General features: G+C 49.4%; 1 protein-coding gene across 1 annotated transcript in view; it reads right to left on the bottom strand.

The window, feature by feature from the left end:
- The window catches only part of ZMYND15 (zinc finger MYND-type containing 15), a 146,131-nt gene that overhangs the window by 8,955 nt on the left and 115,440 nt on the right, over positions 1-21,736 (bottom strand). The window contains exon 12 of the mRNA XM_085639782.1: positions 9,583-9,743. Coding sequence (XP_085495908.1) covers positions 9,583-9,743 — 161 coding nt within the window. The remainder of the gene's footprint in view (positions 1-9,582; positions 9,744-21,736) is intronic.

Here is a 21,736-nt window from a genome sequence, read left to right as displayed (position 1 = left end):
AGTGTCATGCGTTGTAAGTGTAGTGCGTTGTAAAAAATGCGTTGTAAGTGCATGCGTTGTAAAAGTGTGCGTTGTAACGACGTACATCCCTCCCAGATATGTCATTTTTTTTAACGACTCTTTTATCAGTGCTTGGGGCATATTCGTTAACAATTATTTGCGTATTGGCCCTGTTCAAGGCATAACCAGATAATGAGCCAAACCTTTGGGCCTCATTTTCGATTACTTTCATAGCCATATCCGATTGAGTAGTAACTATTGCGACATCGTCCGCATATGCTAAAACCTTTTCTACGGGCCCAGTATCAAATAGTGGAGGAATATTCGATGCATGTTCCAGTTGTTTCAGAAAGGGATCAATATAGATAGCGAACAGTAGCGGGGAGCAGGGGCACCCCTGCCTTGTGCCTCTCGTTATTTTAAATGCCTCGGTCAATCCCCAATTCACCAACACTCTTGTCTCCGGATCTTTATATAAGGCCTTCACTGCCCGAATAAACTGTTCCCCAATCCCTTTCCAGGACATAGTAGCCTACAGGACTTGCCAGGAGACCCTATCGAACGCCTTCTGGGCATCCAAGAATATCGCGGCCATAGGGCCTCCTGCTACCTGCTTCACGTCAAAAAGTGTTATGATTTTCCAGACGTGCTCAATGGTACTTGTACGCGGGACAAACCCATGTTGGCTCTGGGATACAATATTTTGAATCACTACTGCCAAGCGAGATGCCAGAGTTTTAGAATATATCTTCACGTCCCCATTAATGAGGGTAATTGGCCGGTAAGACCCTAACTCATCCATATTGAATCTTCAAATTTCTTTAATTTGGAAACATTCTTCCACTCCCTTCCAATCCCAACGCGTTTCGTCGAAACGGGATTAACCCTTACGACTTCCTCAGGGCTGGAAGTAATAAACAATACAAGTTGGAGTAAAAACCTTCCTTAATTCATACCTAATATCAGAATAACAAGACAAAGAATCAGGTGAGACTATGAGACAGTTAATAATTTTTAGTTGCTGGAATTTGGTTGAATCAATAAAGGTTTGAGCTTACTTAGAGTATATAATTTATTGCAGGTTAGCGCGAACAAGCCAATTTGGATTTGATCAACAATTGTTATTGAGGATATTAACACAGTACATGAAGGTACGTTTGTGGTGTTATAAGCGGTGAGAAGTCCAGCCTATGCCTCATGTTTCTCGCAGTGTGAAATGTGGTTCATGTGGTTGTTTCCTTTAGGAGAAAAATACAAGAAAATAAGGTACAAACTATGGATACAGGTAGATATCATAGCATGTGCCGCATGTTTGGGAATGGTGCCATCACTGAAGTTGTCTAAACGCTCACACTTTTGAAGGTGGCTAAGCAGGTGTAAGGAATCAAATCATTGAGATGTATATTTGCGAAAAGATATAAAAACGTGTTTAACTTGGGTTACCAATAGTGTGAATTCACACAGCATGTTTATTTCCTTGTGCACGGATAAACATAGTGGGCTATTAGGTATGAATTAAGGAAGGTTTTTACTCCAACTTGTATTGTTTATTACTTCCAGCCCTGAGGAAGTCGTAAGGGTTAATCCCGTTTCGACGAAACGCGTTGGGATTGGAAGGGAGTGGAAGAATGTTTCCAAATTAAAGAAATTTGAAGATTCAACTTGAAAATAAAAAAGAAGAAGAGAAGCCCACACTAATTTCGTTTCTTTATTATGGTTATTACAAGAGACATTTTTCATTGATTTCACGTGTGCTTCAACAAAAGAAATTACATGAATCAATCATTGATTGTTTTTGAGGATTAGGGGTGTGTAACCTCAGTTGAATGCACCGTATTTTAAATTTTGGGTTCATGCATATAATAATTGTGTAATTTTGCAGGTTGCTCATTCTTTCCCTTGACACCCACTTCAGTTTGTTCTAACTCATCCATAGGTTTATTTGTTTTAGGAAAGATGACTATCTTTGCCTTCCCCCAAGAGGCTGGTGGATCCGCCCCCTCAATAATTTGTACAAACAGAGCCTTTATAGTATCCCTCAGTAGCTCCTGGAAGACCTTATAGAATTCGGTGGGGATCAAATCTGGTCCCGTCGCCTTCCCCTTTGGTAGACTAGCCAAAGCATTTACTATTTCTTCCCATTCAAGAGGTCTGTGTAGCTGGCCCCTTTCATCTCCCGTCAAAAGACGTTCAGCCGGTTGGTTCAGGTATTGCTCTATCTGTTCTGTCTTCTGTGCTCCATCCCCCTGATCTTCATATAGAGAGTTCGATATAAAGCACAATTTCCCCTGCTTCAGTTCTCAATCCCTCCACAGGGTCTCTGATCGCCCTAATGTAATTTAGGGTAGCTTCCTGCCTTGTTCTTACCGCAAGGATATGTCCTTCCCTTTCACTACATTCATACATCTCTTCACGGTTCACTAATGCCTTATCCACTGCTTTCTTTAACAATGTCTCCCCTATTAGAGTTTTGCTTCTTGTTACCCCTAGGCTGACTGTTTCTATGTCTTCCTTCTGCTCTATTGCCTTAATCAGGTTGCATTCGGCTTGAGCCAGCCCATTTTGTAGGCTCTGAAGTTCACCTTTCTCTATTTTGTCTTTCCTCATTGCAAATTGCATAGTTTCGCCTCGTACCCCTGCTTTTACTGCATCCCATACTATGCCCAAGGAGGCCGAACCAAGGTATGTTTCTAGAAACTCTGGTATCCACTTCATCATGTGCTCCACATATGCCTCATCCACCAATAGTGCTCTTTCGAACGTCCATGATGAACTTTGCTTCGCTTGCTCCCCCAATCCCTGCATCTCCAGCACTAATGGGCTGTGGTCTGACAGATATCTAGGAGCGTTTTCAATTACACTTCTTTGTCTGATTGTGTGTGAGACAAAAAAGTAATCCAATCTCACATGCTTCTGATGGGGCGCAGAGTAATATGTGTACCCTTGATCTTGCGGTCTTAGTTTCCCCCACACATCGCACAGCCCATGCTCCGGACACATCTTACACAAAGCCTGATAGACTTTAGGTTTTTTGACGATATATGATTCCCCCAACTTCCAATCACTATGAATATTGATATTAAAATCTCCACACACCACGATTGGCAATTCCCAATGCACCAATTTGTTTGATACCCACTCCAATAGAGCCGGATCGTCAATATTACTACCATAAAGAGAGCATAGTGTGAATTTAAAAGAGCCTGGGGCACTACAACTAGCAATGACCCACCACCCTGCTGTATCTACCTTTACAGAGGACAAATGAATAGCCTTGTTGCAGGCCAGGATTGCCACCCCCCGAATACGCACACCCTGCGATGTTGCTCCTATTACGCTACACCCCAGATGTTTCAACAGTTCTTTCTGACTTCCTTCCACATGGGTCTCTTGGAGACAAACAATGTCAGCCTGTAATAATCTCAACCCTTGGGAAACCATTTGTCTTTTCTTATTATCGTTCAGGCCACAAATATTTATCGATCCAATCCTCAATTTACTCATCTATAGACTATGTCAAAATCCCACAATAAGGACTTGTTTGAACAATGTGCCCATTCCCCATCCATCTTGCCTCCTCCCTTTTCTCCCCCCTGGCCCTCCCCCATCCCCCCTACTACAGCCCTCCCTGGGATCACCCTCCCTCCTCCCTCCCCCAACACCTAGGCAATCAGGCAAGGCCTGAATGATGTGCATCTGATGAGCTGCCCCCGCTACCCCCCTGTGCTAACCGAAGAAGAAACCATAGAAGCGACATTTCATTTCTTCTTTCTATCGTAGCCTCAAAGGGCTACTGGCTCCTGTCTTCGTGCTCTCCACCCCTTTTCCTGACTTTATTATCTAATTTAGGAACCCCTGCGCCAACATTTCTGATACATACACAGGAGTAGTGCCCCTATACTTCACTTTCAATCTAGCTGGGTTCGGTAAAAACACCTCTGCCCCTGCTTTCTGAAAAGGTGTCATCAATTGTCTAAATCTCCAGCGTCGTTCCACCACTGCATGGGCAAAGGCTGGTTTGACAAAAAGGAGACCCCCATCATACGATTTAGGTGAATTGGGTCGGGCTTGATCATACACAAGTTGACGCAGTAGGAAATTCCCCAAAAACACTAAGAGGGTCCTTGGTCGATCTTGTGGTTGTTTCCTCATCGTTAGGGGTACCCGGTGGGCTCTTTGTATCTTGTTATTCCAGTCCAATTTTACTTGCTCCGGAAAAGCATTTTTCAGCAAGTTCACAATGTACAGCCTCAGGTTACTTCCCTCCACCCCCTCTAGTACCCCCAAAAAGTGCAAGTTGTTTCTCCGCTGTCTATTTTCCTGCTCCTCCAGCTTGAGCAGGAGATCTGGCAGCGTTCCGCTCTGTCCGGCGCTCTGCTCCTTCAGTGCCTCAACTTCCACTTCAAGAGCCTCTGTCCGCGTTTCCACCATCGTCAGCCGTTCTGCAAAGTCCCCGCATTTTTTATTGATTTTCCTGACCCCAGCTTGAAATTTCTTATTGGCAACTCTGGCTCTACGTCCATCCGCCCTTACTTCCTCCTGCATCTGCTGAATGAAACACAACATCATTGAAAGTGACGGTTCTCTTGCTTGGGCTCCTGGTTCTACCATTTCATTTGCACCCGACGTTGCCTCTTCGTCCAGGACAGACCGCGTGTCCGAGTGAATCCCATTTCAATTGTCTCCCCACTGGCCATCTCTGGCTCTCCTTCTTTTTACGGCCCCCTGTTCTCTTCTTCCTCTGGTTTGTTTACAGCGGATCACCAGACAAAGTCATCTGTTTCCAGGCCCCCTTCACTACTACTCCAGGAGATGTCGTCTTTTCCAGATGGATCAGATTCGTCAGTTAGTGGGAAAAATGTCTCCCCTATCCCGTCGGACGAAAGCTCCCCTCTGGTCTGCTTCCCCACTCTCATCATGTCTTTTTTTGCCAGACTTTCTTTTATCTTTAGTTAATATGCGGCCATTTGAAGCAATATTTCACTTGTTGAAGCAATTTTCTTGGCTTCCTTTTTATCCATTGATTTTAAGCCAGCACACTCGTCTAAGCCAGGAAGCAAGTTTCCTGTGGGGGCATCAGTTAATACGTTCATTAAACCTGTTTCCCCTGTACCCACCTCCCCACAATACACAGTCTCCTCTGTCTCTGGTGTTATTTTCAGACTAAAGGTTTGCCCTTTACATGTGGCTTCTGATGCAGAAAGGTTGCTGAACATAGTAGTAAGGGTGGGCTGCACCAGGTCATCCTACGTCTGCCGGCCTGGTTTCCCCAGCACCTTCTTAGATCCAGGGTCCTTCTTTAATCCTCTGCCCGTAACGACCCGTTGTTTCGCCTCTATGATGTTCCCTCTCCGGCTTGCCTCATTTACATTTACTGGTTCCGCAGGTGTGGGACCGACTCCCGTAGAGCTCCCAGCGCCGATGCCGGCGCAAGCCTTGCTTACTTTGCCACCCCTTGCTGCCATAATGCCACAAACTTTCCTCCGTGTCCAGAAAACCAGCTCAGAGCTCACACGACGTGGACACGTCTCTGTGAGCCAAAAAACTAGCAGTAGAAGCAGGAGAAGGGTATCGACAGTCTCGTGCGCTGTGTCCGGCCTCAGGTTCACCAGTCCAGCCAGCCGCTGACCATCGCATCAATCCATTCAGGGAGGATAGCGGGTTGTGAGCAGCTAATCACACGCCATCTTGCCTCTGTGTCTCTCCCTGATCTCAAGGTGTTGGTGATGCCTTTGTTGCTGAACCCTAGCGTGTATCTTCTTGATCAGGGGGGCACGCTACCTGTTTACTTCTTTAGGGTGCTATCAACAGCAGAAATGTTCTGCATTTGACATTATGTCTGTTCCCCATATATCAATTAAGGAACTCAGGAGCACTTTTAAGGCAATGTCTGGAGAGGTTCGTTTGTGCGGAAGGTACAGAGGGAATGTAAGGCACATTATATGTTTTTGCCCAATTAACTTCTGATGCTTTTGAAACCAGTGCTCACTGTCACAACTACCATCAGTGTCTTATCGAGTTGCATTGTTTTGATTGTAAGTTATCAACAATAAACTGAATTTTATGATGTTATTTCATCTAACAATACAACCTAAGAAGAGAGGGGTAAGAGGAATTGGATGCGGTCCGGAACAGATCCCCCCTCATCGCATGCAAAATCAAAAAAGTGTGCAGTTCCGCTAGGTCACCGGATCCCGTTGTGAACAGGTGGTCAGTGTTAGATCAACGGGGAGCCCCTTTTCAGATGGACAACCCTTACCCGCCAAGGTGGCATGCTTCATCACCGGGCTCTGCTCCTCGTGGGTGGGCACTAGAATACCCAACGGGCCCCCGATGGGGCTTTTTACCGGAGATCTTTTATGATCTTTATGCCTGGTGTTATACACGGCATAAGGCGATGCCCTTTTTTCAGAATTGTGAGGGAGATGTGATAGACTGGGAGGGAACGTGATCTAAAATTGGCTATGGACAACCCTGTCACTCGAGATTTTTACTCAGCGATTGTCCATGCCAAGACTAAAACAAATATCAAAGAACCTTCTGAGCGTGGTGAGAAGCTCGCGTTCTAAAATGAGGTTGACAGGTTTCTTGCCCTGCTACCCCGGAACTGGTCTGCGGCAATTCATCAGGACATAACGTTGGAAACCCTAATCTACTTCCAGGGTTCAATTTGTTGTGATGCCCAATAGTGTGTAAATTTCACACCTAGAACAAAGAATATAAGCTCTTACATCAGATTTCAGGGTGCCGGTGGGACGACTCCCTGACTCTCTCCAAACAGCAAAAATATTGCCTAACGAGAAGCACCTTCGAGATACCCTAATGGGTCCATGCTCTAGCTAAATAGGAATGTTGAAGCAGAAGGCCTCTACCAGCCATTATTGGCCCTCAGCAACATCATTGTTTTTAGTGGAGCTCTCAACGTTCTAGTGCTCATATACATGTAAGTGTGTTTCCGTTAGTGGCAGCATGCAACTCCCCCAGGGCTCTCTGGACACACACTGTAGCTGGATAAAAAGGAGCCATGCTTCTGGACTCAAAGATGAGATGGAGATTCACACTTTGATTGGACGGCCACTAGCCCCTCCTTAGCTGTCCCTGCAGTACTTTCATCTTTCCACGCAGTACTTATCACTTTCCACGCAGTACTTACCTCTTTCCATGCAGTTCTTACTGCTTTTCATCCAATACTTACTGCTTTCCATGCAGTACTTATCGCTTTCCACGCAGTACTTCCCACTTCCCACGCAGTACTTACTGCTTTCCACGCAGTACTTACTGCTTTCCACACAGTACTTATCGCTTTCCAAGCAGTACTTCCCACTTCCCACGCAGCACTTACTACTTTCCACGCAGTACTTACTGCTTTCCATGCAGTACTTATCGCTTTCCATGCAGTACTTCCCACGCAGTACTTATCGCTTTCCATGCAGTACTTATCACTTTCCACGCAGTACTTCCCACGCAGTACTTACTGCTTTCCACGCAGTACTTACTGCTTTCCACACAGTACTTATCGCTTTCCATGCAGTACTTCCCACTTCCCATGCAGTACTTACTACTTTCCACGCAGTACTTACTGCTTTCCACGCAGTACTTATCGCTTTCCATGCAGTACTTCCCACTTCCCACGCAGTACTTACTGCTTTCCACGCAGTACTTATCACTTTCCACGCAGTACTTCCCACGCAGTACTTATCACTTTCCATGCAGTACTTCCCACTTCCCACGCAATACTTATCGCTTTCCATGCAGTACTTATCACTTTCCACGCAGTACTTCCCACGCAGTACTTACTGCTTTCCACGCAGTACTTATAGCATTCCATGCAGTACGTCCCACTTCCCACGCAGTACTTACTACTTTCCACGCAGTACTTACTGCTTTCCACGCAGTACTTATCGCTTTCCATGCAGTACTTCCCACGCAGTATTTACTGCTTTCCACGCAGTACTTATCGCTTTCCATGCAGTACTTCCCAATTCCCACGCAGTAGGTACTGCTTTCCACCCAGTACTTATCGCTTTCCATGCAGTACTTCCCACTTCCCTTGCAGTACTCACTGCTTTCCATGCAGTACTTATCTCTTTCCATGGAGTACTTCCCACTTCCCTCGCAGTACTTACTGCTTTCTAAGCAGTACTTACTGCTTTCCACGCAGTACTTCCCACGCAGTACTTATCGTTTTCTACGCAGTACTTTCCAAGCTGTACTTACTGCTTTACACGCAGTACTTCCCACGCAGTACTTACTGCTTTACACACAGTACTTATCGCTTTCCATGCAGTACTTCCCACTTCCCTCGCAGTACTCACTGCTTTCCACTCAGTTCTTACTGCTTTCCACTCAGTACTTATCGCTTTCCATGCAGTACTTCCCACTTCCCTCGCAGTACTCACTGCTTTCCACTCAGTACTTACTGCTTTCCACTCAGTACCTATCGCTTTCCATGCAGTACTTCCCACTTCCCTCGCAGTACTCACTGCTTTCCACTCAGTACTTACTGCTTTCCACTCAGTACCTATCGCTTTCCATGCAGTACTTCCCTTGCAGTACTCACTGCTTTCCATGCAGTACTTATCGCTTTCCATGGAGTACTTCCCACTTCCCTCGCAGTACTTACTGCTTTCTAAGCAGTACTTACTGCTTTCCACGCAGTACTTATCGCTTTCCATGCAGTACTTCCCACGCAGTAGTTATCGCTTTCCATGCAGTACTTTCCACGCAGTACTTACTGCTTTCCACGCAGTACTTCCCACGCAGTACTTACTGCTTTACACGCAGTACTTATCGCTTTCCATGCAGTACTTCCCACGCAGTACTCACTGCTTTCCACTCAGTACCTATCGCTTTCCATGCAGTACTTCCCACTTCCCTCGCAGTACTTACTGCTTTCTAAGCAGTACTTACTGCTTTCCACGCAGTACTTATCGCTTTCCATGCAGTACTTCCCACGCAGTAGTTATCGCTTTCCATGCAGTACTTCCCACGCAGTACTTACTGCTTTACACGCAGTACTTATCGCTTTCCATGCAGTACTTCCCACTTCCCTCGCAGTACTCACTGCTTTCCATTCAGTTCTTACTGCTTTCCACTCAGTACTTATCGCTTTCCATGCAGTGCTTCCCCCTTCCCTCGCAGTACTCGCTGCTTTCCACTCAGTACTTACTGCTTTCCACTCAGTACCTATCGCTTTCCATGGAGTACTTCCCACTTCCCTCGCAGTACTTACTGCTTTCTAAGCAGTACTTACTGCTTTCCACGCAGTACTTATCGCTTTCCATGCAGTACTTCCCACGCAGTAGTTATCGCTTTCCATGCAGTACTTTCCACGCAGTACTTACTGCTTTCCACGCAGTACTTCCCACGCAGTACTTACTGCTTTACACGCAGTACTTATCGCTTTCCATGCAGTACTTCCCACGCAGTACTCACTGCTTTCCACTCAGTACCTATCGCTTTCCATGCAGTACTTCCCACTTCCCTCGCAGTACTCACTGCTTTCCATGCAGTACTTTTCATTTTCCACACAGTACTTATCGCTTTTCACGCAGTACTTACCGCGTTCCACACAGTGCTTACCATGGCATACAGTTGTCGATCCCCACAATGCGAAAAGGGGAGCGGAAAGGGTTCACGGCTGCCTTGCTCATGGTCCCGCCTGTTGCTATACCCATGATTTGCTCGTCGATGGCGCAACTGTACTCGCTGCACTCTGTAAAGTAGGCCGGCACCCGAAGAGACTGTGGAGTCAGAGACAAGAAAATTAAGGGAAGAGGCCTCGTCCCTTTAAGGGCAAAGGATGAAAACGATTAGAGGTGTTAAATGCAGACACTACAATGTCTTTAACAGTGCCTCCCTGGGGCCCGATGTACAAAGCACTTTTGAAGTCGCAAACGGCCTGGTTCACAGAATCGTGCCATTTGTAACTGCAAAAATTCCTTTTTTATGTACAAACACCAAACTGCAATTCCACAAGATCGAAATGTAGGTGTGCGATTCCGTATTTGGAAGGGGCATGTTTCAGGCGTCCCTTCCAAATATGGAATCATGCTGGTACATATTATTGTTTTGCAACCAAACTCTGGTCGCAAAAAATTAACAATATACCTCCTCCTGAAAGGAGGTGGTAAGGCATCCGCAAACAGCAAGGGTTCCCCTAGAGACTCCTTCCCCTTTGTTATTGCTGAAGACTTTTTTTTAAGAGTAGGAAACTTGGACTCCTAATCTTTTTTTCTTTCTAAAACGCATCCCATTTTCCTTTAAGAAAAAACAGGTTACATTTAAAAAAAGATTGCTTTATTTAAAAGCAATCACAGACATGGTGGTCTGCTGACCTCAGGAGATTGCCATGCCTATGATGGCTGGCATTCATAAAGTATTGCAAATTATGACGTACATCATTAATATTCATGATGTAGGTCGATTTGCGACCCACAAGGAATCGCTAATTAAAAAATAATCGTTTGATAAGTAGCAATAGCGATTTCTTAATTGCGATTTGGAGTAAATCGCAATTTGAAAATTGCGATTTCCAATCTTAGTTCATCTGGCCCCAGGTTTCCGGGTTTCACTATAATGCAAACACCGAGGCATTAGTGGAACGATTAGTGAGTCTGTGTACGGAATTAGTTACAGTGACCTCAGCTGGCTACCCAGCATATGGAATTGGTTACTGTGACATGTGGGGCTGTATTACAAGCAGTGCTCTGGGGGTGCGATGGCAGTTTGCACTCGGTTTTGCACCCCTGGGGGGAGGCTCTGTAGTATTACAGAAGCATGGGTAGACGCTTCTGCACCCTCATCTGTAATACCAATAGTGCCGGTCCACATAGAGCGCCAGTCCTATCTTAATGCGGGTGCAATATTCACTGCACCCGCCTACAGGGGTATCTCTGTACCCTCTTTGAAGTGCAAGCGTGAGCTGCCTCCGCAGAGGAAGACAAACCGCCTGCTTCAGTCAGCCAGCCCATCTTTCACTAATGCACTGCACCCAGGGCGGTGGAGGTTCACGCCTGCCTAGGAGCAGTGATTTACTTCCAATAGGGGGCGCTGTCCCTGTTTGCACCAGGCACACCTGTTTAGAAGATCGCTGTGGTGCAAATAGGGATAGTGTTCCCGTATTACGTAATACTGGCATTGGTGACCAACTAGAGCATGGAATTTGTTACATTGACATTTGGGGCCGTATTGTGTAACAGGCCAAGCCCCCATGCTAATGAGGGAAAGGCCTCTGGGATATCGTCGGCACTCTATGTCTACCAGTGCTATCCGTATTACAGAAAAGAGCTCACGAGCATCTACGATTTCATCTGTAATATGACGGTGCCCAGGGGGTGCAGAAAAAGAGTGCACATGCCCGTTGCCCACCCGGCACTGTGATTAACAATGCAATTGGTGGCCCGGGTGTGTGTGCCTTTTTTTGTGCCCCTTGGACACTGTAGTGTTACAGAAGAGGCCGCAGATGCTTGTGCGGCTCCTCCTGTTATACAGATAGCACCAACGCTATCTGAAGAGGGCGTTCTCTCATTTGCATGGGGGTGTGGCTCCAGCAATTGAGGAAACACTTTTCTTGTTCACCTGCACCATATTATGGATGCAGGCACAGAGGTAAAGAGGTTGCCAGGTGGTGCACTAACTATGCAACACAAAAAGGCAGTGCACAGTCAGTTCGCCCCCCCTGAGAGAAGCCTTCTGGGGACCCCCACAGGTACCCCACTATAAGCAGGTGCAGTCACTTACTGCACTTGCCTGTAGGGGGTCTCTGTCACCCGTTTGACAGCACTCTGCAAAGTGAATGATGGAGAGGCTGCGTCAAGATGTTCTTTCCCCTAGTAATGTCTTACCACGGTTGCAGCCACGTGTTTGCAGCTGCCCTGGGGCAGTACTTTATCTGTAATAGTGCACACTGGCCCTATTTGCCCAGCGCACCAGTTTGGAAGTGTGCCATGGCACAGAGAGGGACAGTGTGCCTTCTTTGTAACGCAGCCCCAAGTGGCCAATCAGAGTGTGCAATTGGCAGTATGGCATTGGTAAAAGAGACATTTAGTGGTCATTCAAAGTATAGCCTTGACACCAATTGGCCAATCGAATGACGACATAGCCAACAGACACTTCAGTTGAGAGGACGATATTATACATCCACTCAGCTTTGATCAGCCAGTCGTCCAAATAGGGAAAAACTGGAATCCCCGATCTTCTGAGATGGGTTGCCACCATTGCCATCACCTTGGTGAAGACTCGCGGTGCAGTAGTAAGACCAAACAGAAGCACCGCAAACTGATAATGTTGCGACCCTACCGTAAAATGGAGATACTTCCTGTGCGACTTCAGGATGGAGATGTGGAAATACGCATCCTGCAAGTCGATCTACATCATCCAGTCCTCCTGTTGCAGCGCTTGAAGAACCTGCGCAAGGGTGAGCATCTTGAACTTCTCCTGCTTCAGAAAAAGGTTCAAGATCCTGAGGTCCAGGACTCATGTTTCGGTATAGTGGGCTGTATCTAGCTATGTTCGAGGACCAAACTGCATATGGGGTTTACGAACAATTTGATGAAGTCAACATTCTAAAAACTATTACACAGCTCTGCCTTTTTACATTTGATATGTACTGTTATTAGCAATGAGTGTTACGACAAATGAACTCATATGGAAGTAAGCCGAATTGCTGTAATTGTTTTGAAAAACGAATAAAAACAGATTTAAAAAAAAAAAAAAAAAAAAAAGATCCTGAGGTCCAGGATAGGACGTAGCCTGCCATCCTTCTTCGGAATCAGGAAATACCGGGAGTAGCATCCCTGAACCCTCTCCTGCTCTGGAACCACCTCTATTACACCTTTTTTAGTAACGTAAGGACTTCCTTCTGCAGGAGAAGAAGGTGGTCCTCCGAGCAAGTACCTTGACAAGGAGGGTAATTCGGAGGGAATTCCCGAAAGGGAAGGGCGTACCCATTTTCTACAAGATCTAGAACTCAGAGGTCTGAAGTGGCCGATTCCCAATCTTGTAGAAAATGGGTAAGCCGGCCCCCCACAGGACCAGCATGATCCAGAATGGTGGATCTAGGGCTGCTTTGCAGTGGTGGGAGGGATGGAGGAAGAGGAGGAGGAGGAGAGCTGCCGACCTCGAGCACGACCTCTGATTCTGCCCCTGTAGCTCTTATACAGGGTGTTCTGTTGCTGTTGTTGCTGCTGGGGCTGCCTGTAAGTACGAAAGGATGATCTTCCAAAGCCCCTGTACCTCCTAAACGAACCCCTAGACTGAGTCTGCAGACCCAGAGATTTGGCCGTGGCTTTGCTCTCTTTAAATCTCTCCAGTGCAGCATTAGCTTTCTTACCAAAAAGACCAGAGCCGTCAAAAGGCAAGTCCAGGAGCGTAGCTTGCACATCAGGGGAGAACTCGGATGACTTGAGCCACGCACCCCTCCTGGTGGCAACAGAAGAGCCCATAATCCTAGCGACGGAATCAGCAGTCTCCAGGCCGCTCTGGATTACTGGACGTGCAGCCGCCTGAGTGTCTGATAGCACCTCATTAAAGTTCAGTCTATCCTCCTCTGACAGTTTTGGGGTCAGTTGTTTTGCTGAATCCATTTGAGCATGGATATATCAGCCCCAAAAAAAGGTGGCATTTGTCGATTTTAAAGCCATACTGGCAGAAGAGAAGATTTTCTTGGCTGACTGGTCTAATTTCTTTGCATCCCTGTAACTCGGGACTTGGGGAAAGGCACCTGAAGATCTTTTGGAACAAGCAGGCTGAACCACCAGACTCTCCGGAGAAGGATGGGAAGTCAGAATGTCTGGGTCCCCTGGAGCCGCCCTATATCTCCTTGCAGCAACCTTAGAGACCGCAGGAGCAGAGAGGGGCTTACGCCATACTTCCATGACTGGTTCAATAATGGCGTCATTAAATGGAAGCAAGGGCTTCGATACAGAGGAAGGAGAGTGTAGAACCTCTGTGAGGATGTTTGGTTTAAACTCTGCAGATGGTAACTGCAGATCCAGAAGCTCAGCCGCTTTTTTAATAACTGAGTGGTAGGGAGCCACATCTTTTGAAGGAGCATCAGTAGGAGGAGTAATCTCCCACTCAGGTGACGAGTCCAGGCCACTAGCCTCTTTCAACTCCTCAAAGAGATCATCAGATTCCATGAGCTCACCTTCTTCCACTTCTTCCATCTGGTACCTCTGTTCCTCCAGTACCCTTTGAGCTTCCCTCCTGGATCTGATTCTCACAGCAGGAGTCGGCGGCGCCGTAACCGAATCCGACGGCGCCGTAGCCGGCGTCAAACCCGGATCCAGAGGGGCAGCCGGAGTCAAACGAGGTCGAGCCGGCGCTGGTGAAGATGGAAGCGGCGCCGATGTCCTCGGCGCCGGTAAATGCCAAGACGGTGTCGCCGGGACAAATGGCATAAAGGGAGCTTGAGGGTAAGCTTGAGGAACTCCCAAGTTGAAAGTCATTGGACCCATGTGGCCCGAAGGCGCTCCAGAGGGGTACAAACCTCTGGAAAAGACCCCATACATCGCATTTAAATAATGCGTCGGATCTTGACCTGGGCCTGGAAACGAAGGATATGGCTCAGGCTGAGGCATCACCGGACTCGGGCCGATCGGCGCAGACGGTGGAACCAGCGGAGTCGAAGACTCGTCCGGAGCCAGAACTTCCTCAACTGGAACCGGAGATGGAGCCGGCGTCGGAGATGGAGCCGGGGCCGGAGCAGGAGAATGCTCCGGTGAAGCTGCAGGCGATGTCAGGCCAACAGGAGAATCAGGAACAGAGACAGGAGAAGGAGACACAAAGTCCTTACGACGTCGAGAAGGTGAGGTCGATCTTGGAGCCGCATCCCTGTCCGAGCGATGTCGAGATCCATGCCTCTTCTTTTTCTTATGTTTCTTGGACTTGGAAGCATGCCCTGACGTCAACTTTGACGCCGACCTCGATCTCGACCTCGATCTTCTTCGACCTCTTTTCTCCTTGTTCATCCTGGCAATGAATAACTTGTCCTCCCTTTCCTTCAGAGCCTTTGTGCTTATCTTGCGGCAGCAAGAACATCCTTCGACATCATGATCCGATGAAAGGCATCAGACACAGTCCTCGTGCGGATCCGTAATCGACATGAACTTACCGCACTCCCTGCAAGGCTTAAACCCGGACTTCTTAGTCGACATCTTCAGCTGCAGACAAGAAGAAAGAGAGCTACCAGCAGTAAAAGTCCCCGAAAACCGTCAGCGTCGACGGCGCGGAAAAAGGGAACTAACGTCATCACGCCAACGAGGTCTTCTTATTGATCCGGTGATGTCAGTGGAGTCGCGAGCGGAGCCGTGTCTCTGTGACGTCGTCTTCGACCTCATCGGCATGGGGTGCTACAAAAGTTTCCGAATGTTACTGGCGCAGGGGATATTCACAAGGTGAGGAATCCACTGGCAGATGTATCCATCAGAATCCCAATTCTATAGTAAATTGCCACAATGAGGCTCACTAGGCTGTTGAAAATGAAATTCCTGGTTTAGATTGGAAAGTTCATCTCCACTCCATCACATCTCTGTGCCTATTGTCCAATCCTGACTCACAATCATACCGCTGCCTGCTTATTTCTGCTCGTCCTTAGCTGACCAGGAGCAGGGTAGTGAAGTCAGGACAGGTATGGAAGTAAACGCCAACAGGACGTGGACACCAGAAAATGGCATTAGAGGTGGAAGGATTTGGGGGAGCTCAGGCATGCCAGGGGGTTTCCCTACGTAGATTTACTTTACATTGAGCTGATTGGGCTATGCGGCCCTCCGCACGGCCCCGGGGATGGTAGGGTTTCTTCATTGCTGGCTGGCCCTGGGCCAGAATGCTGCAGCGTTTGCTCCTTGCCAGTTTCCGACCAAGGACCATTCCTCAGCCCCATCCTTTTCAGCACCTACATGGTCCACCTCGCAGACATCGTCAGATCCCACGGCCTCAACATGATCTCATACGTAGAAGACACTCAACTCATCCTCTCACTCTCTGAAGACCCCTCCACTGCCAGAACCAATTTCTGCAACGCCATGACCTACGTAGCCAACTGGATGAGGGACAACTGCCTTACACTCAACTCTGACAAGACAGAAGTACCGAAATCCGGAAAGAACACTTCCATTGGGGCAATAGCTGATGGCTGACTGACCTCGGACCCACACTCACACCAACAGACCTGGCACGCGACCGAGGCATCCCACCGGACAGCCAACTGACCATGAAACGGCAAGTCAACTCAGTCGCCTCTGCCTGCTTCTACACCTTCTGCACTCTCTGCAAAATCTTCCGATGGACCCCAACCGTCACCAGAAAATCTATCACTCAGGCCCTCATCACCAGCCACCTTGACTACGGCAAAACTCTCTACGCTGGCATCCCTGTCCAGCTCCTCAGACGACTCCAGACCATATAGAATGCGGCCGCCAGACTCATCCTGGACCTCCCTAAAAGGACCCACATCACCCCCCACCTCAGACACCTCCACTGGCTCCCCATCCAGAAGAGATGACAGTTCAGGATCCTCACTCACGCCTACACAGCCCATGAGCGGCCTACATCAACCATCGGCTGAATTTCCATCGCCCACAAGACACCTACGCTCTGCAGAGCTCGCCTGTGCTCTCACGCCTCGCATCCGCCACAGCGGAGGCCGCTCCTTCGCCTACATCACCGCCAAGACCTGGAACGACCTGCCCCCCCCTCTCCGAACAGCACCCTCCCTGGCAAACTTCAGGAAGAACCTCAAGACCTGGCTTTTCCACTGAGTCGACGCCCTCAGCGCCCAGATACCCCAAGGGGTGGCAGTGCTGCGCTACTCAAATGTTTTTGATTTGGTTTTGAATTTTCCTTCTGAAAAAGCCGCTGGACCTGGTTGAGGTTTGGCCGTTCCTTGTTTCCTCTGATAATTCCTCCCATACATCTCGGTGCCTTTTTTTAAATCGCGACATATGTCGCAATGAAGGATAGCTGAACATTTGCTGTTATTTGAAGTTTGGAGAAAGTTTGAGTTTCTATTGCAAGGGATCAGCCACTTCTTGTGAAACGTCCTCACAATTACAGAAGATTTTGTAAATTTTTGAATTCTTGGTGGTAACAATGACACTTAACCTTTGACGTAGCTTTTTGTGCATATTTCAGAATTGCACAGTTTTGGTACCTAGCCAACGTTTATTCATTGCATTTTCCATTATTCGCTGATGCACGGTGGTAATAAATTTAACATAAATCAGTTTGCCACGGCTGGATTGTTGGCACTGAGTTTAAAGTGCTTCGAGGCACATCATGAAAGTTATATTCGTGAGCGGCTCGAAGAATCTGTGAAACACATCAATGCATCGCTTCTATACATCCGCCTTCGATACAAACCCGACAGATGTGAGCCGATGCCCCTGTTCCATTTATATTCACTATTTTGTGGGATCATTGATTGGTGAGCCAGAGCTGGTAACACTGGTGTGTTCAGCAGCAGGTGAGCCAGAGCTGGTAACACTGGTGTGTTCACCAGCAGGTGAGCCAGAGCTGGTAACACTGGTGTGTTCAGCAGCAGGTGAGCCAGAGCTGGTAACACTGGTGTGTTCAGCAGCAGGTGAGCCAGCGCTGGTAACACTGGTGTGTTCAGCAGCAGGTGAGCCAGCGCTGGTAACACTGGTGTGTTCAGCAGCAGGTGAGCCAGCGCTGGTAACACTGGTGTGTTCAGCAGCAGGTGAGCCAGCGCTGGTAACACTGGTGTGTTCAGCAGCAGGTGAGCCAGCGCTGGTAACACTGGTGTGTTCAGCAGCAGGTGAGCCAGCGCTGGTAACACTGGTGAGTTCAGCAGCAGGTGAGCCAGCACTGGTAACACTGGTGTGTTCAGCAGCAGGTGAGCCAGAGCTGGTAACACTGGTGTGTTCAGCAGCAGGTGAGCCAGCGCTGGTAACACTGGTGTGTTCAGCAGCAGGTGAGCCAGAGCTGGTAACACTGGTGTGTTCAGCAGCAGGTGAGCCAGCGCTGGTAACACTGGTGTGTTCAGCAGCAGGTGAGCCAGCGCTGGTAACACTCGTGTGTTCCGCAGCAGGTGAGCCAGAGCTGGTAACACTGGTGTGTTCAGCAGCAGGTGAGCCAGCACTGGTAACACTGGTGTGTTCAGCAGCAGGTGAGCCAGACACTGGTAACACTGGTGTGTTCAGCAGCAGGGGAGCCAGAGCTGGTAACACTGGTGTGTTCAGCAGCAGGTGAGCCAGAGCTGGTAACACTGGTGTGTTTTCAGCAGCAGGTGAGCCAGAGCTGGTAACACTGGTGTGTTCAGCAGCAGGTGAGCCAGCGCTGGTAACACTGGTGTGTTCAGCAGCAGGTGAGCCAGCGCTGGTAACACTGGTGTGTTCAGCAGCAGGTGAGCCAGCGCTGGTAACACTGGTGTGTTAAGCAGCAGGTGAGCCAGCGCTGGTAACACTGGTGTGTTCAGCAGCAGGTGAGCCAGCGCTGGTAACACTGGTGTGTTCAGCAGCAGGTGAGCCAGCGCTGGTAACACTGGTGAGTTCAGCAGCAGGTGAGCCAGCACTGGTAACACTGGTGTGTTCAGCAGCAGGTGAGCCAGAGCTGGTAACACTGGTGTGTTCAGCAGCAGGTGAGCCAGCGCTGGTAACACTGGTGTGTTCAGCAGCAGGTGAGCCAGAGCTGGTAACACTGGTGTGTTCAGCAGCAGGTGAGCCAGCGCTGGTAACACTGGTGTGTTCAGCAGCAGATGAGCCAGCACTGGTAACACCGGTGTGTTCAGCAGCAGGTGAGCCAGCGCTGGTAACACTCGTGTGTTCCGCAGCAGGTGAGCCAGAGCTGGTAACACTGGTGTGTTCAGCAGCAGGTGAGCCAGCACTGGTAACACTGGTGTGTTCAGCAGCAGGTGAGCCAGACACTGGTAACACTGGTGTGTTCAGCAGCAGGGGAGCCAGAGCTGGTAACACTGGTGTGTTCAGCAGCAGGTGAGCCAGAGCAGGTAACACTGGTGTGTTTTCAGCAGCAGGTGAGCCAGAGCTGGTAACACTGGTGTGTTCAGCAGCAGGTGAGCCAGCGCTGGTAACACTGGTGTGTTCAGCAGCAGGTGAGCCAGCGCTGGTAACACTGGTGTGTTCAGCAGCAGGTGAGCCAGCGCTGGTAACACTGGTGTGTTAAGCAGCAGGTGAGCCAGCGCTGGTAACACTGGTGTGTTCAGCAGCAGGTGAGCCAGCGCTGGTAACACTGGTGTGTTCAGCAGCAGGTGAGCCAGCGCTGGTAACACTGGTGAGTTCAGCAGCAGGTGAGCCAGCACTGGTAACACTGGTGTGTTCAGCAGCAGGTGAGCCAGAGCTGGTAACACTGGTGTGTTCAGCAGCAGGTGAGCCAGCGCTGGTAACACTGGTGTGTTCAGCAGCAGGTGAGCCAGAGCTGGTAACACTGGTGTGTTCAGCAGCAGGTGAGCCAGCGCTGGTAACACTGGTGTGTTCAGCAGCAGATGAGCCAGCACTGGTAACACTGGTGTGTTTTCAGCAGCAGGTGAGCCAGAGCTGGTAACACTGGTGTGTTCAGCAACAGGTGAGCCAGCGCTGGTAACACTGGTGTGTTCAGCAGCAGGTGAGCCAGCGCTGGTAACACTGGTGTGTTCAGCAGCAGATGAGCCAGCACTGGTAACACTGGTGTGTTTTCAGCAGCAGGTGAGCCAGAGCTGGTAACACTGGTGTGTTCAGCAACAGGTGAGCCAGCGCTGGTAACACTGGTGTGTTCAGCAGCAGGTGAGCCAGCACTGGTAACACTGGTGTGTTCAGCAGCAGGTGAGCCAGCACTGGTAACACTGGTGTTTAGCAGCAGGTGAGCCAGCGCTGGTAACACTGGTGAGTTCAGCAGCAGGTGAGCCAGAGCTGGTAACACTGGTGTGTTCAGGAGCAGGTGAGCCAGAGGTGGTAACACTGGTGTGTTCAGCAGCAGGTGAGCCAGAGCTGGTAACACTGGTGTGTTCAGCAGCAGGTGAGCCAGCGCTGGTAACACTGGTGTGTTCAGAAGCAGGTGAGCCAGCGCTGGTAACACTGGTGTGTTCAGCAGCAAGTGAGCCAGCGCTGGTAACACTGGTGTGTTCAGCAGCAGGTGAGCCAGAGCTGGTAACACTGGTGTGTTCAGCAGCAGGTGAGCCAGAGCTGGTAACACTGGTGTGTTCCGCAGCAGGTGAGCCAGCGCTGGTAACACTGGTGTGTTCAGCAGCAAGTGAGCCTGAGCTGGTAACACTGGTGTGTTCAGCAGCAGGTGAGCCAGCGCTGGTAACACAGGTGTGTTCAGCAGCAAGTGAGCCAGAGCTGGTAACACTGGTGTGTTTAGCAGCAGGTGAGCCAGCGCTGGTAACACTGGTGTGTTCAGCAGCAGGTGAGCCAACGCTGGTAACACTGGTGTGTTCAGCAGCAGGTGAGCCAGCGCTGGTAACACTGGTGTGTTCAGCAGCAGGTGAGCCAGCGTTGGTAACACTGGTGTGTTCAGCAGCAGGTGAGCCAGAACTGGTAACACTGGTGTGTTCAGCATCAGGTGAGCCAGAGCTGGTAACACTGGTGTGTTAAGCATCAGGTGAGCCAGAGCTGGTAACACTGGTGTGTTCAGCAGCAGGTGAGCCAGCACTGGTAACACTGGTGTGTTTTCAGCAGCAGGTGAGCCAGAGCTGGTAACACTGGTGTGTTCAGCAGCAGGTGAGCCAGCGCTGGTAACACTGGTGTGTTCAGCAGCAGGTGAGCCAGCGCTGGTAACACTGGTGTGTTCAGCAACAGATGAGCCAGCGCTGGTAACACTGGTGTGTTCAGCAGCAGGTGAGCCAGCACTGGTAACACTGGTGTGTTTTCAGCAGCAGGTGAGCCAGACTGGTAACACTGGTGTGTTCAGCAGCAGGTGAGCCAGCACTGGTAACACTGGTGTGTTTAGCAGCAGGTGCACCAGCGCTGGTAGCACTGGTGTGTTCAGGAGCAGGTGAGCCAGAGATGGTAACACTGGTGTGTTCAGCAGCAGGTGAGCCAGCGCTGGTAACACTGGTGTGTTCAGCAGCAGGTGAGCCAGAGCTGGTAACACTGGTGTGTTCAGCAGCAGGTGAGCCAGCGCTGGTAACACTGGTGTGTTCAGCAGCAGGTGAGCCAGCACTGGTAACACTGGTGTGTTTTCAGCAGCAGGTGAGCCAGAGCTGGTAACACTGGTGTGTTCAGCAGCAGGTGAGCCAGCGCTGGTAACACTGGTGTGTTCAGCAGCAGGTGAGCCAGAGCTGGTAACACTGGTGTGTTCAGGAGCAGGTGAGCCAGAGCTGGTAACACTGGTGTGTTCAGCAGCAGGTGAGCCAGCGCTGGTAACACTGGTGTGTTCCGCAGCAGGTGAGACAGCGCTGGTAACACTGGTGTGTTCAGCAGCAGGTGAGCCAGCACTGGTAACACTGGTGTGTTTTCAGCAGCAGGTGAGACAGAGCTGGTAACACTGGTGTGTTCAGCAGCAGGTGAGCCAGCGCTGGTAACACTGGTGTGTTCAGCAGCAGGTGAGCCAGCGCTGGTAACACTGGTGTGTTCAGCAGCAGGTGAGCCAGAGCTGGTAACACTGGTGTGTTCAGTAGCAGGTGAGCCAGAGCTGGTAACACTGGTGTGTTCAGCAGCAGGTTAGCCAGCGCTGGTAACACTGGTGTGTTCAGCAGCAGGTGAGCCAGCGCTGGTAACACTGGTGTGTTCACCAGCAGGTGAGCCAGCACTGGTAACACTGGTGTGTTCAGCAGCAGGTGAGC

The sequence above is a fragment of the Triturus cristatus genome, chromosome 12 (assembly GCF_964204655.1).
Source record: "Triturus cristatus chromosome 12, aTriCri1.1, whole genome shotgun sequence".
NCBI classification, from domain to species: Eukaryota; Metazoa; Chordata; class Amphibia; order Caudata; family Salamandridae; genus Triturus; species Triturus cristatus.
The sequence above is the reverse complement of the archived record's forward strand: the minus strand, read 5'-3'. Positions and strand labels throughout refer to the sequence as shown.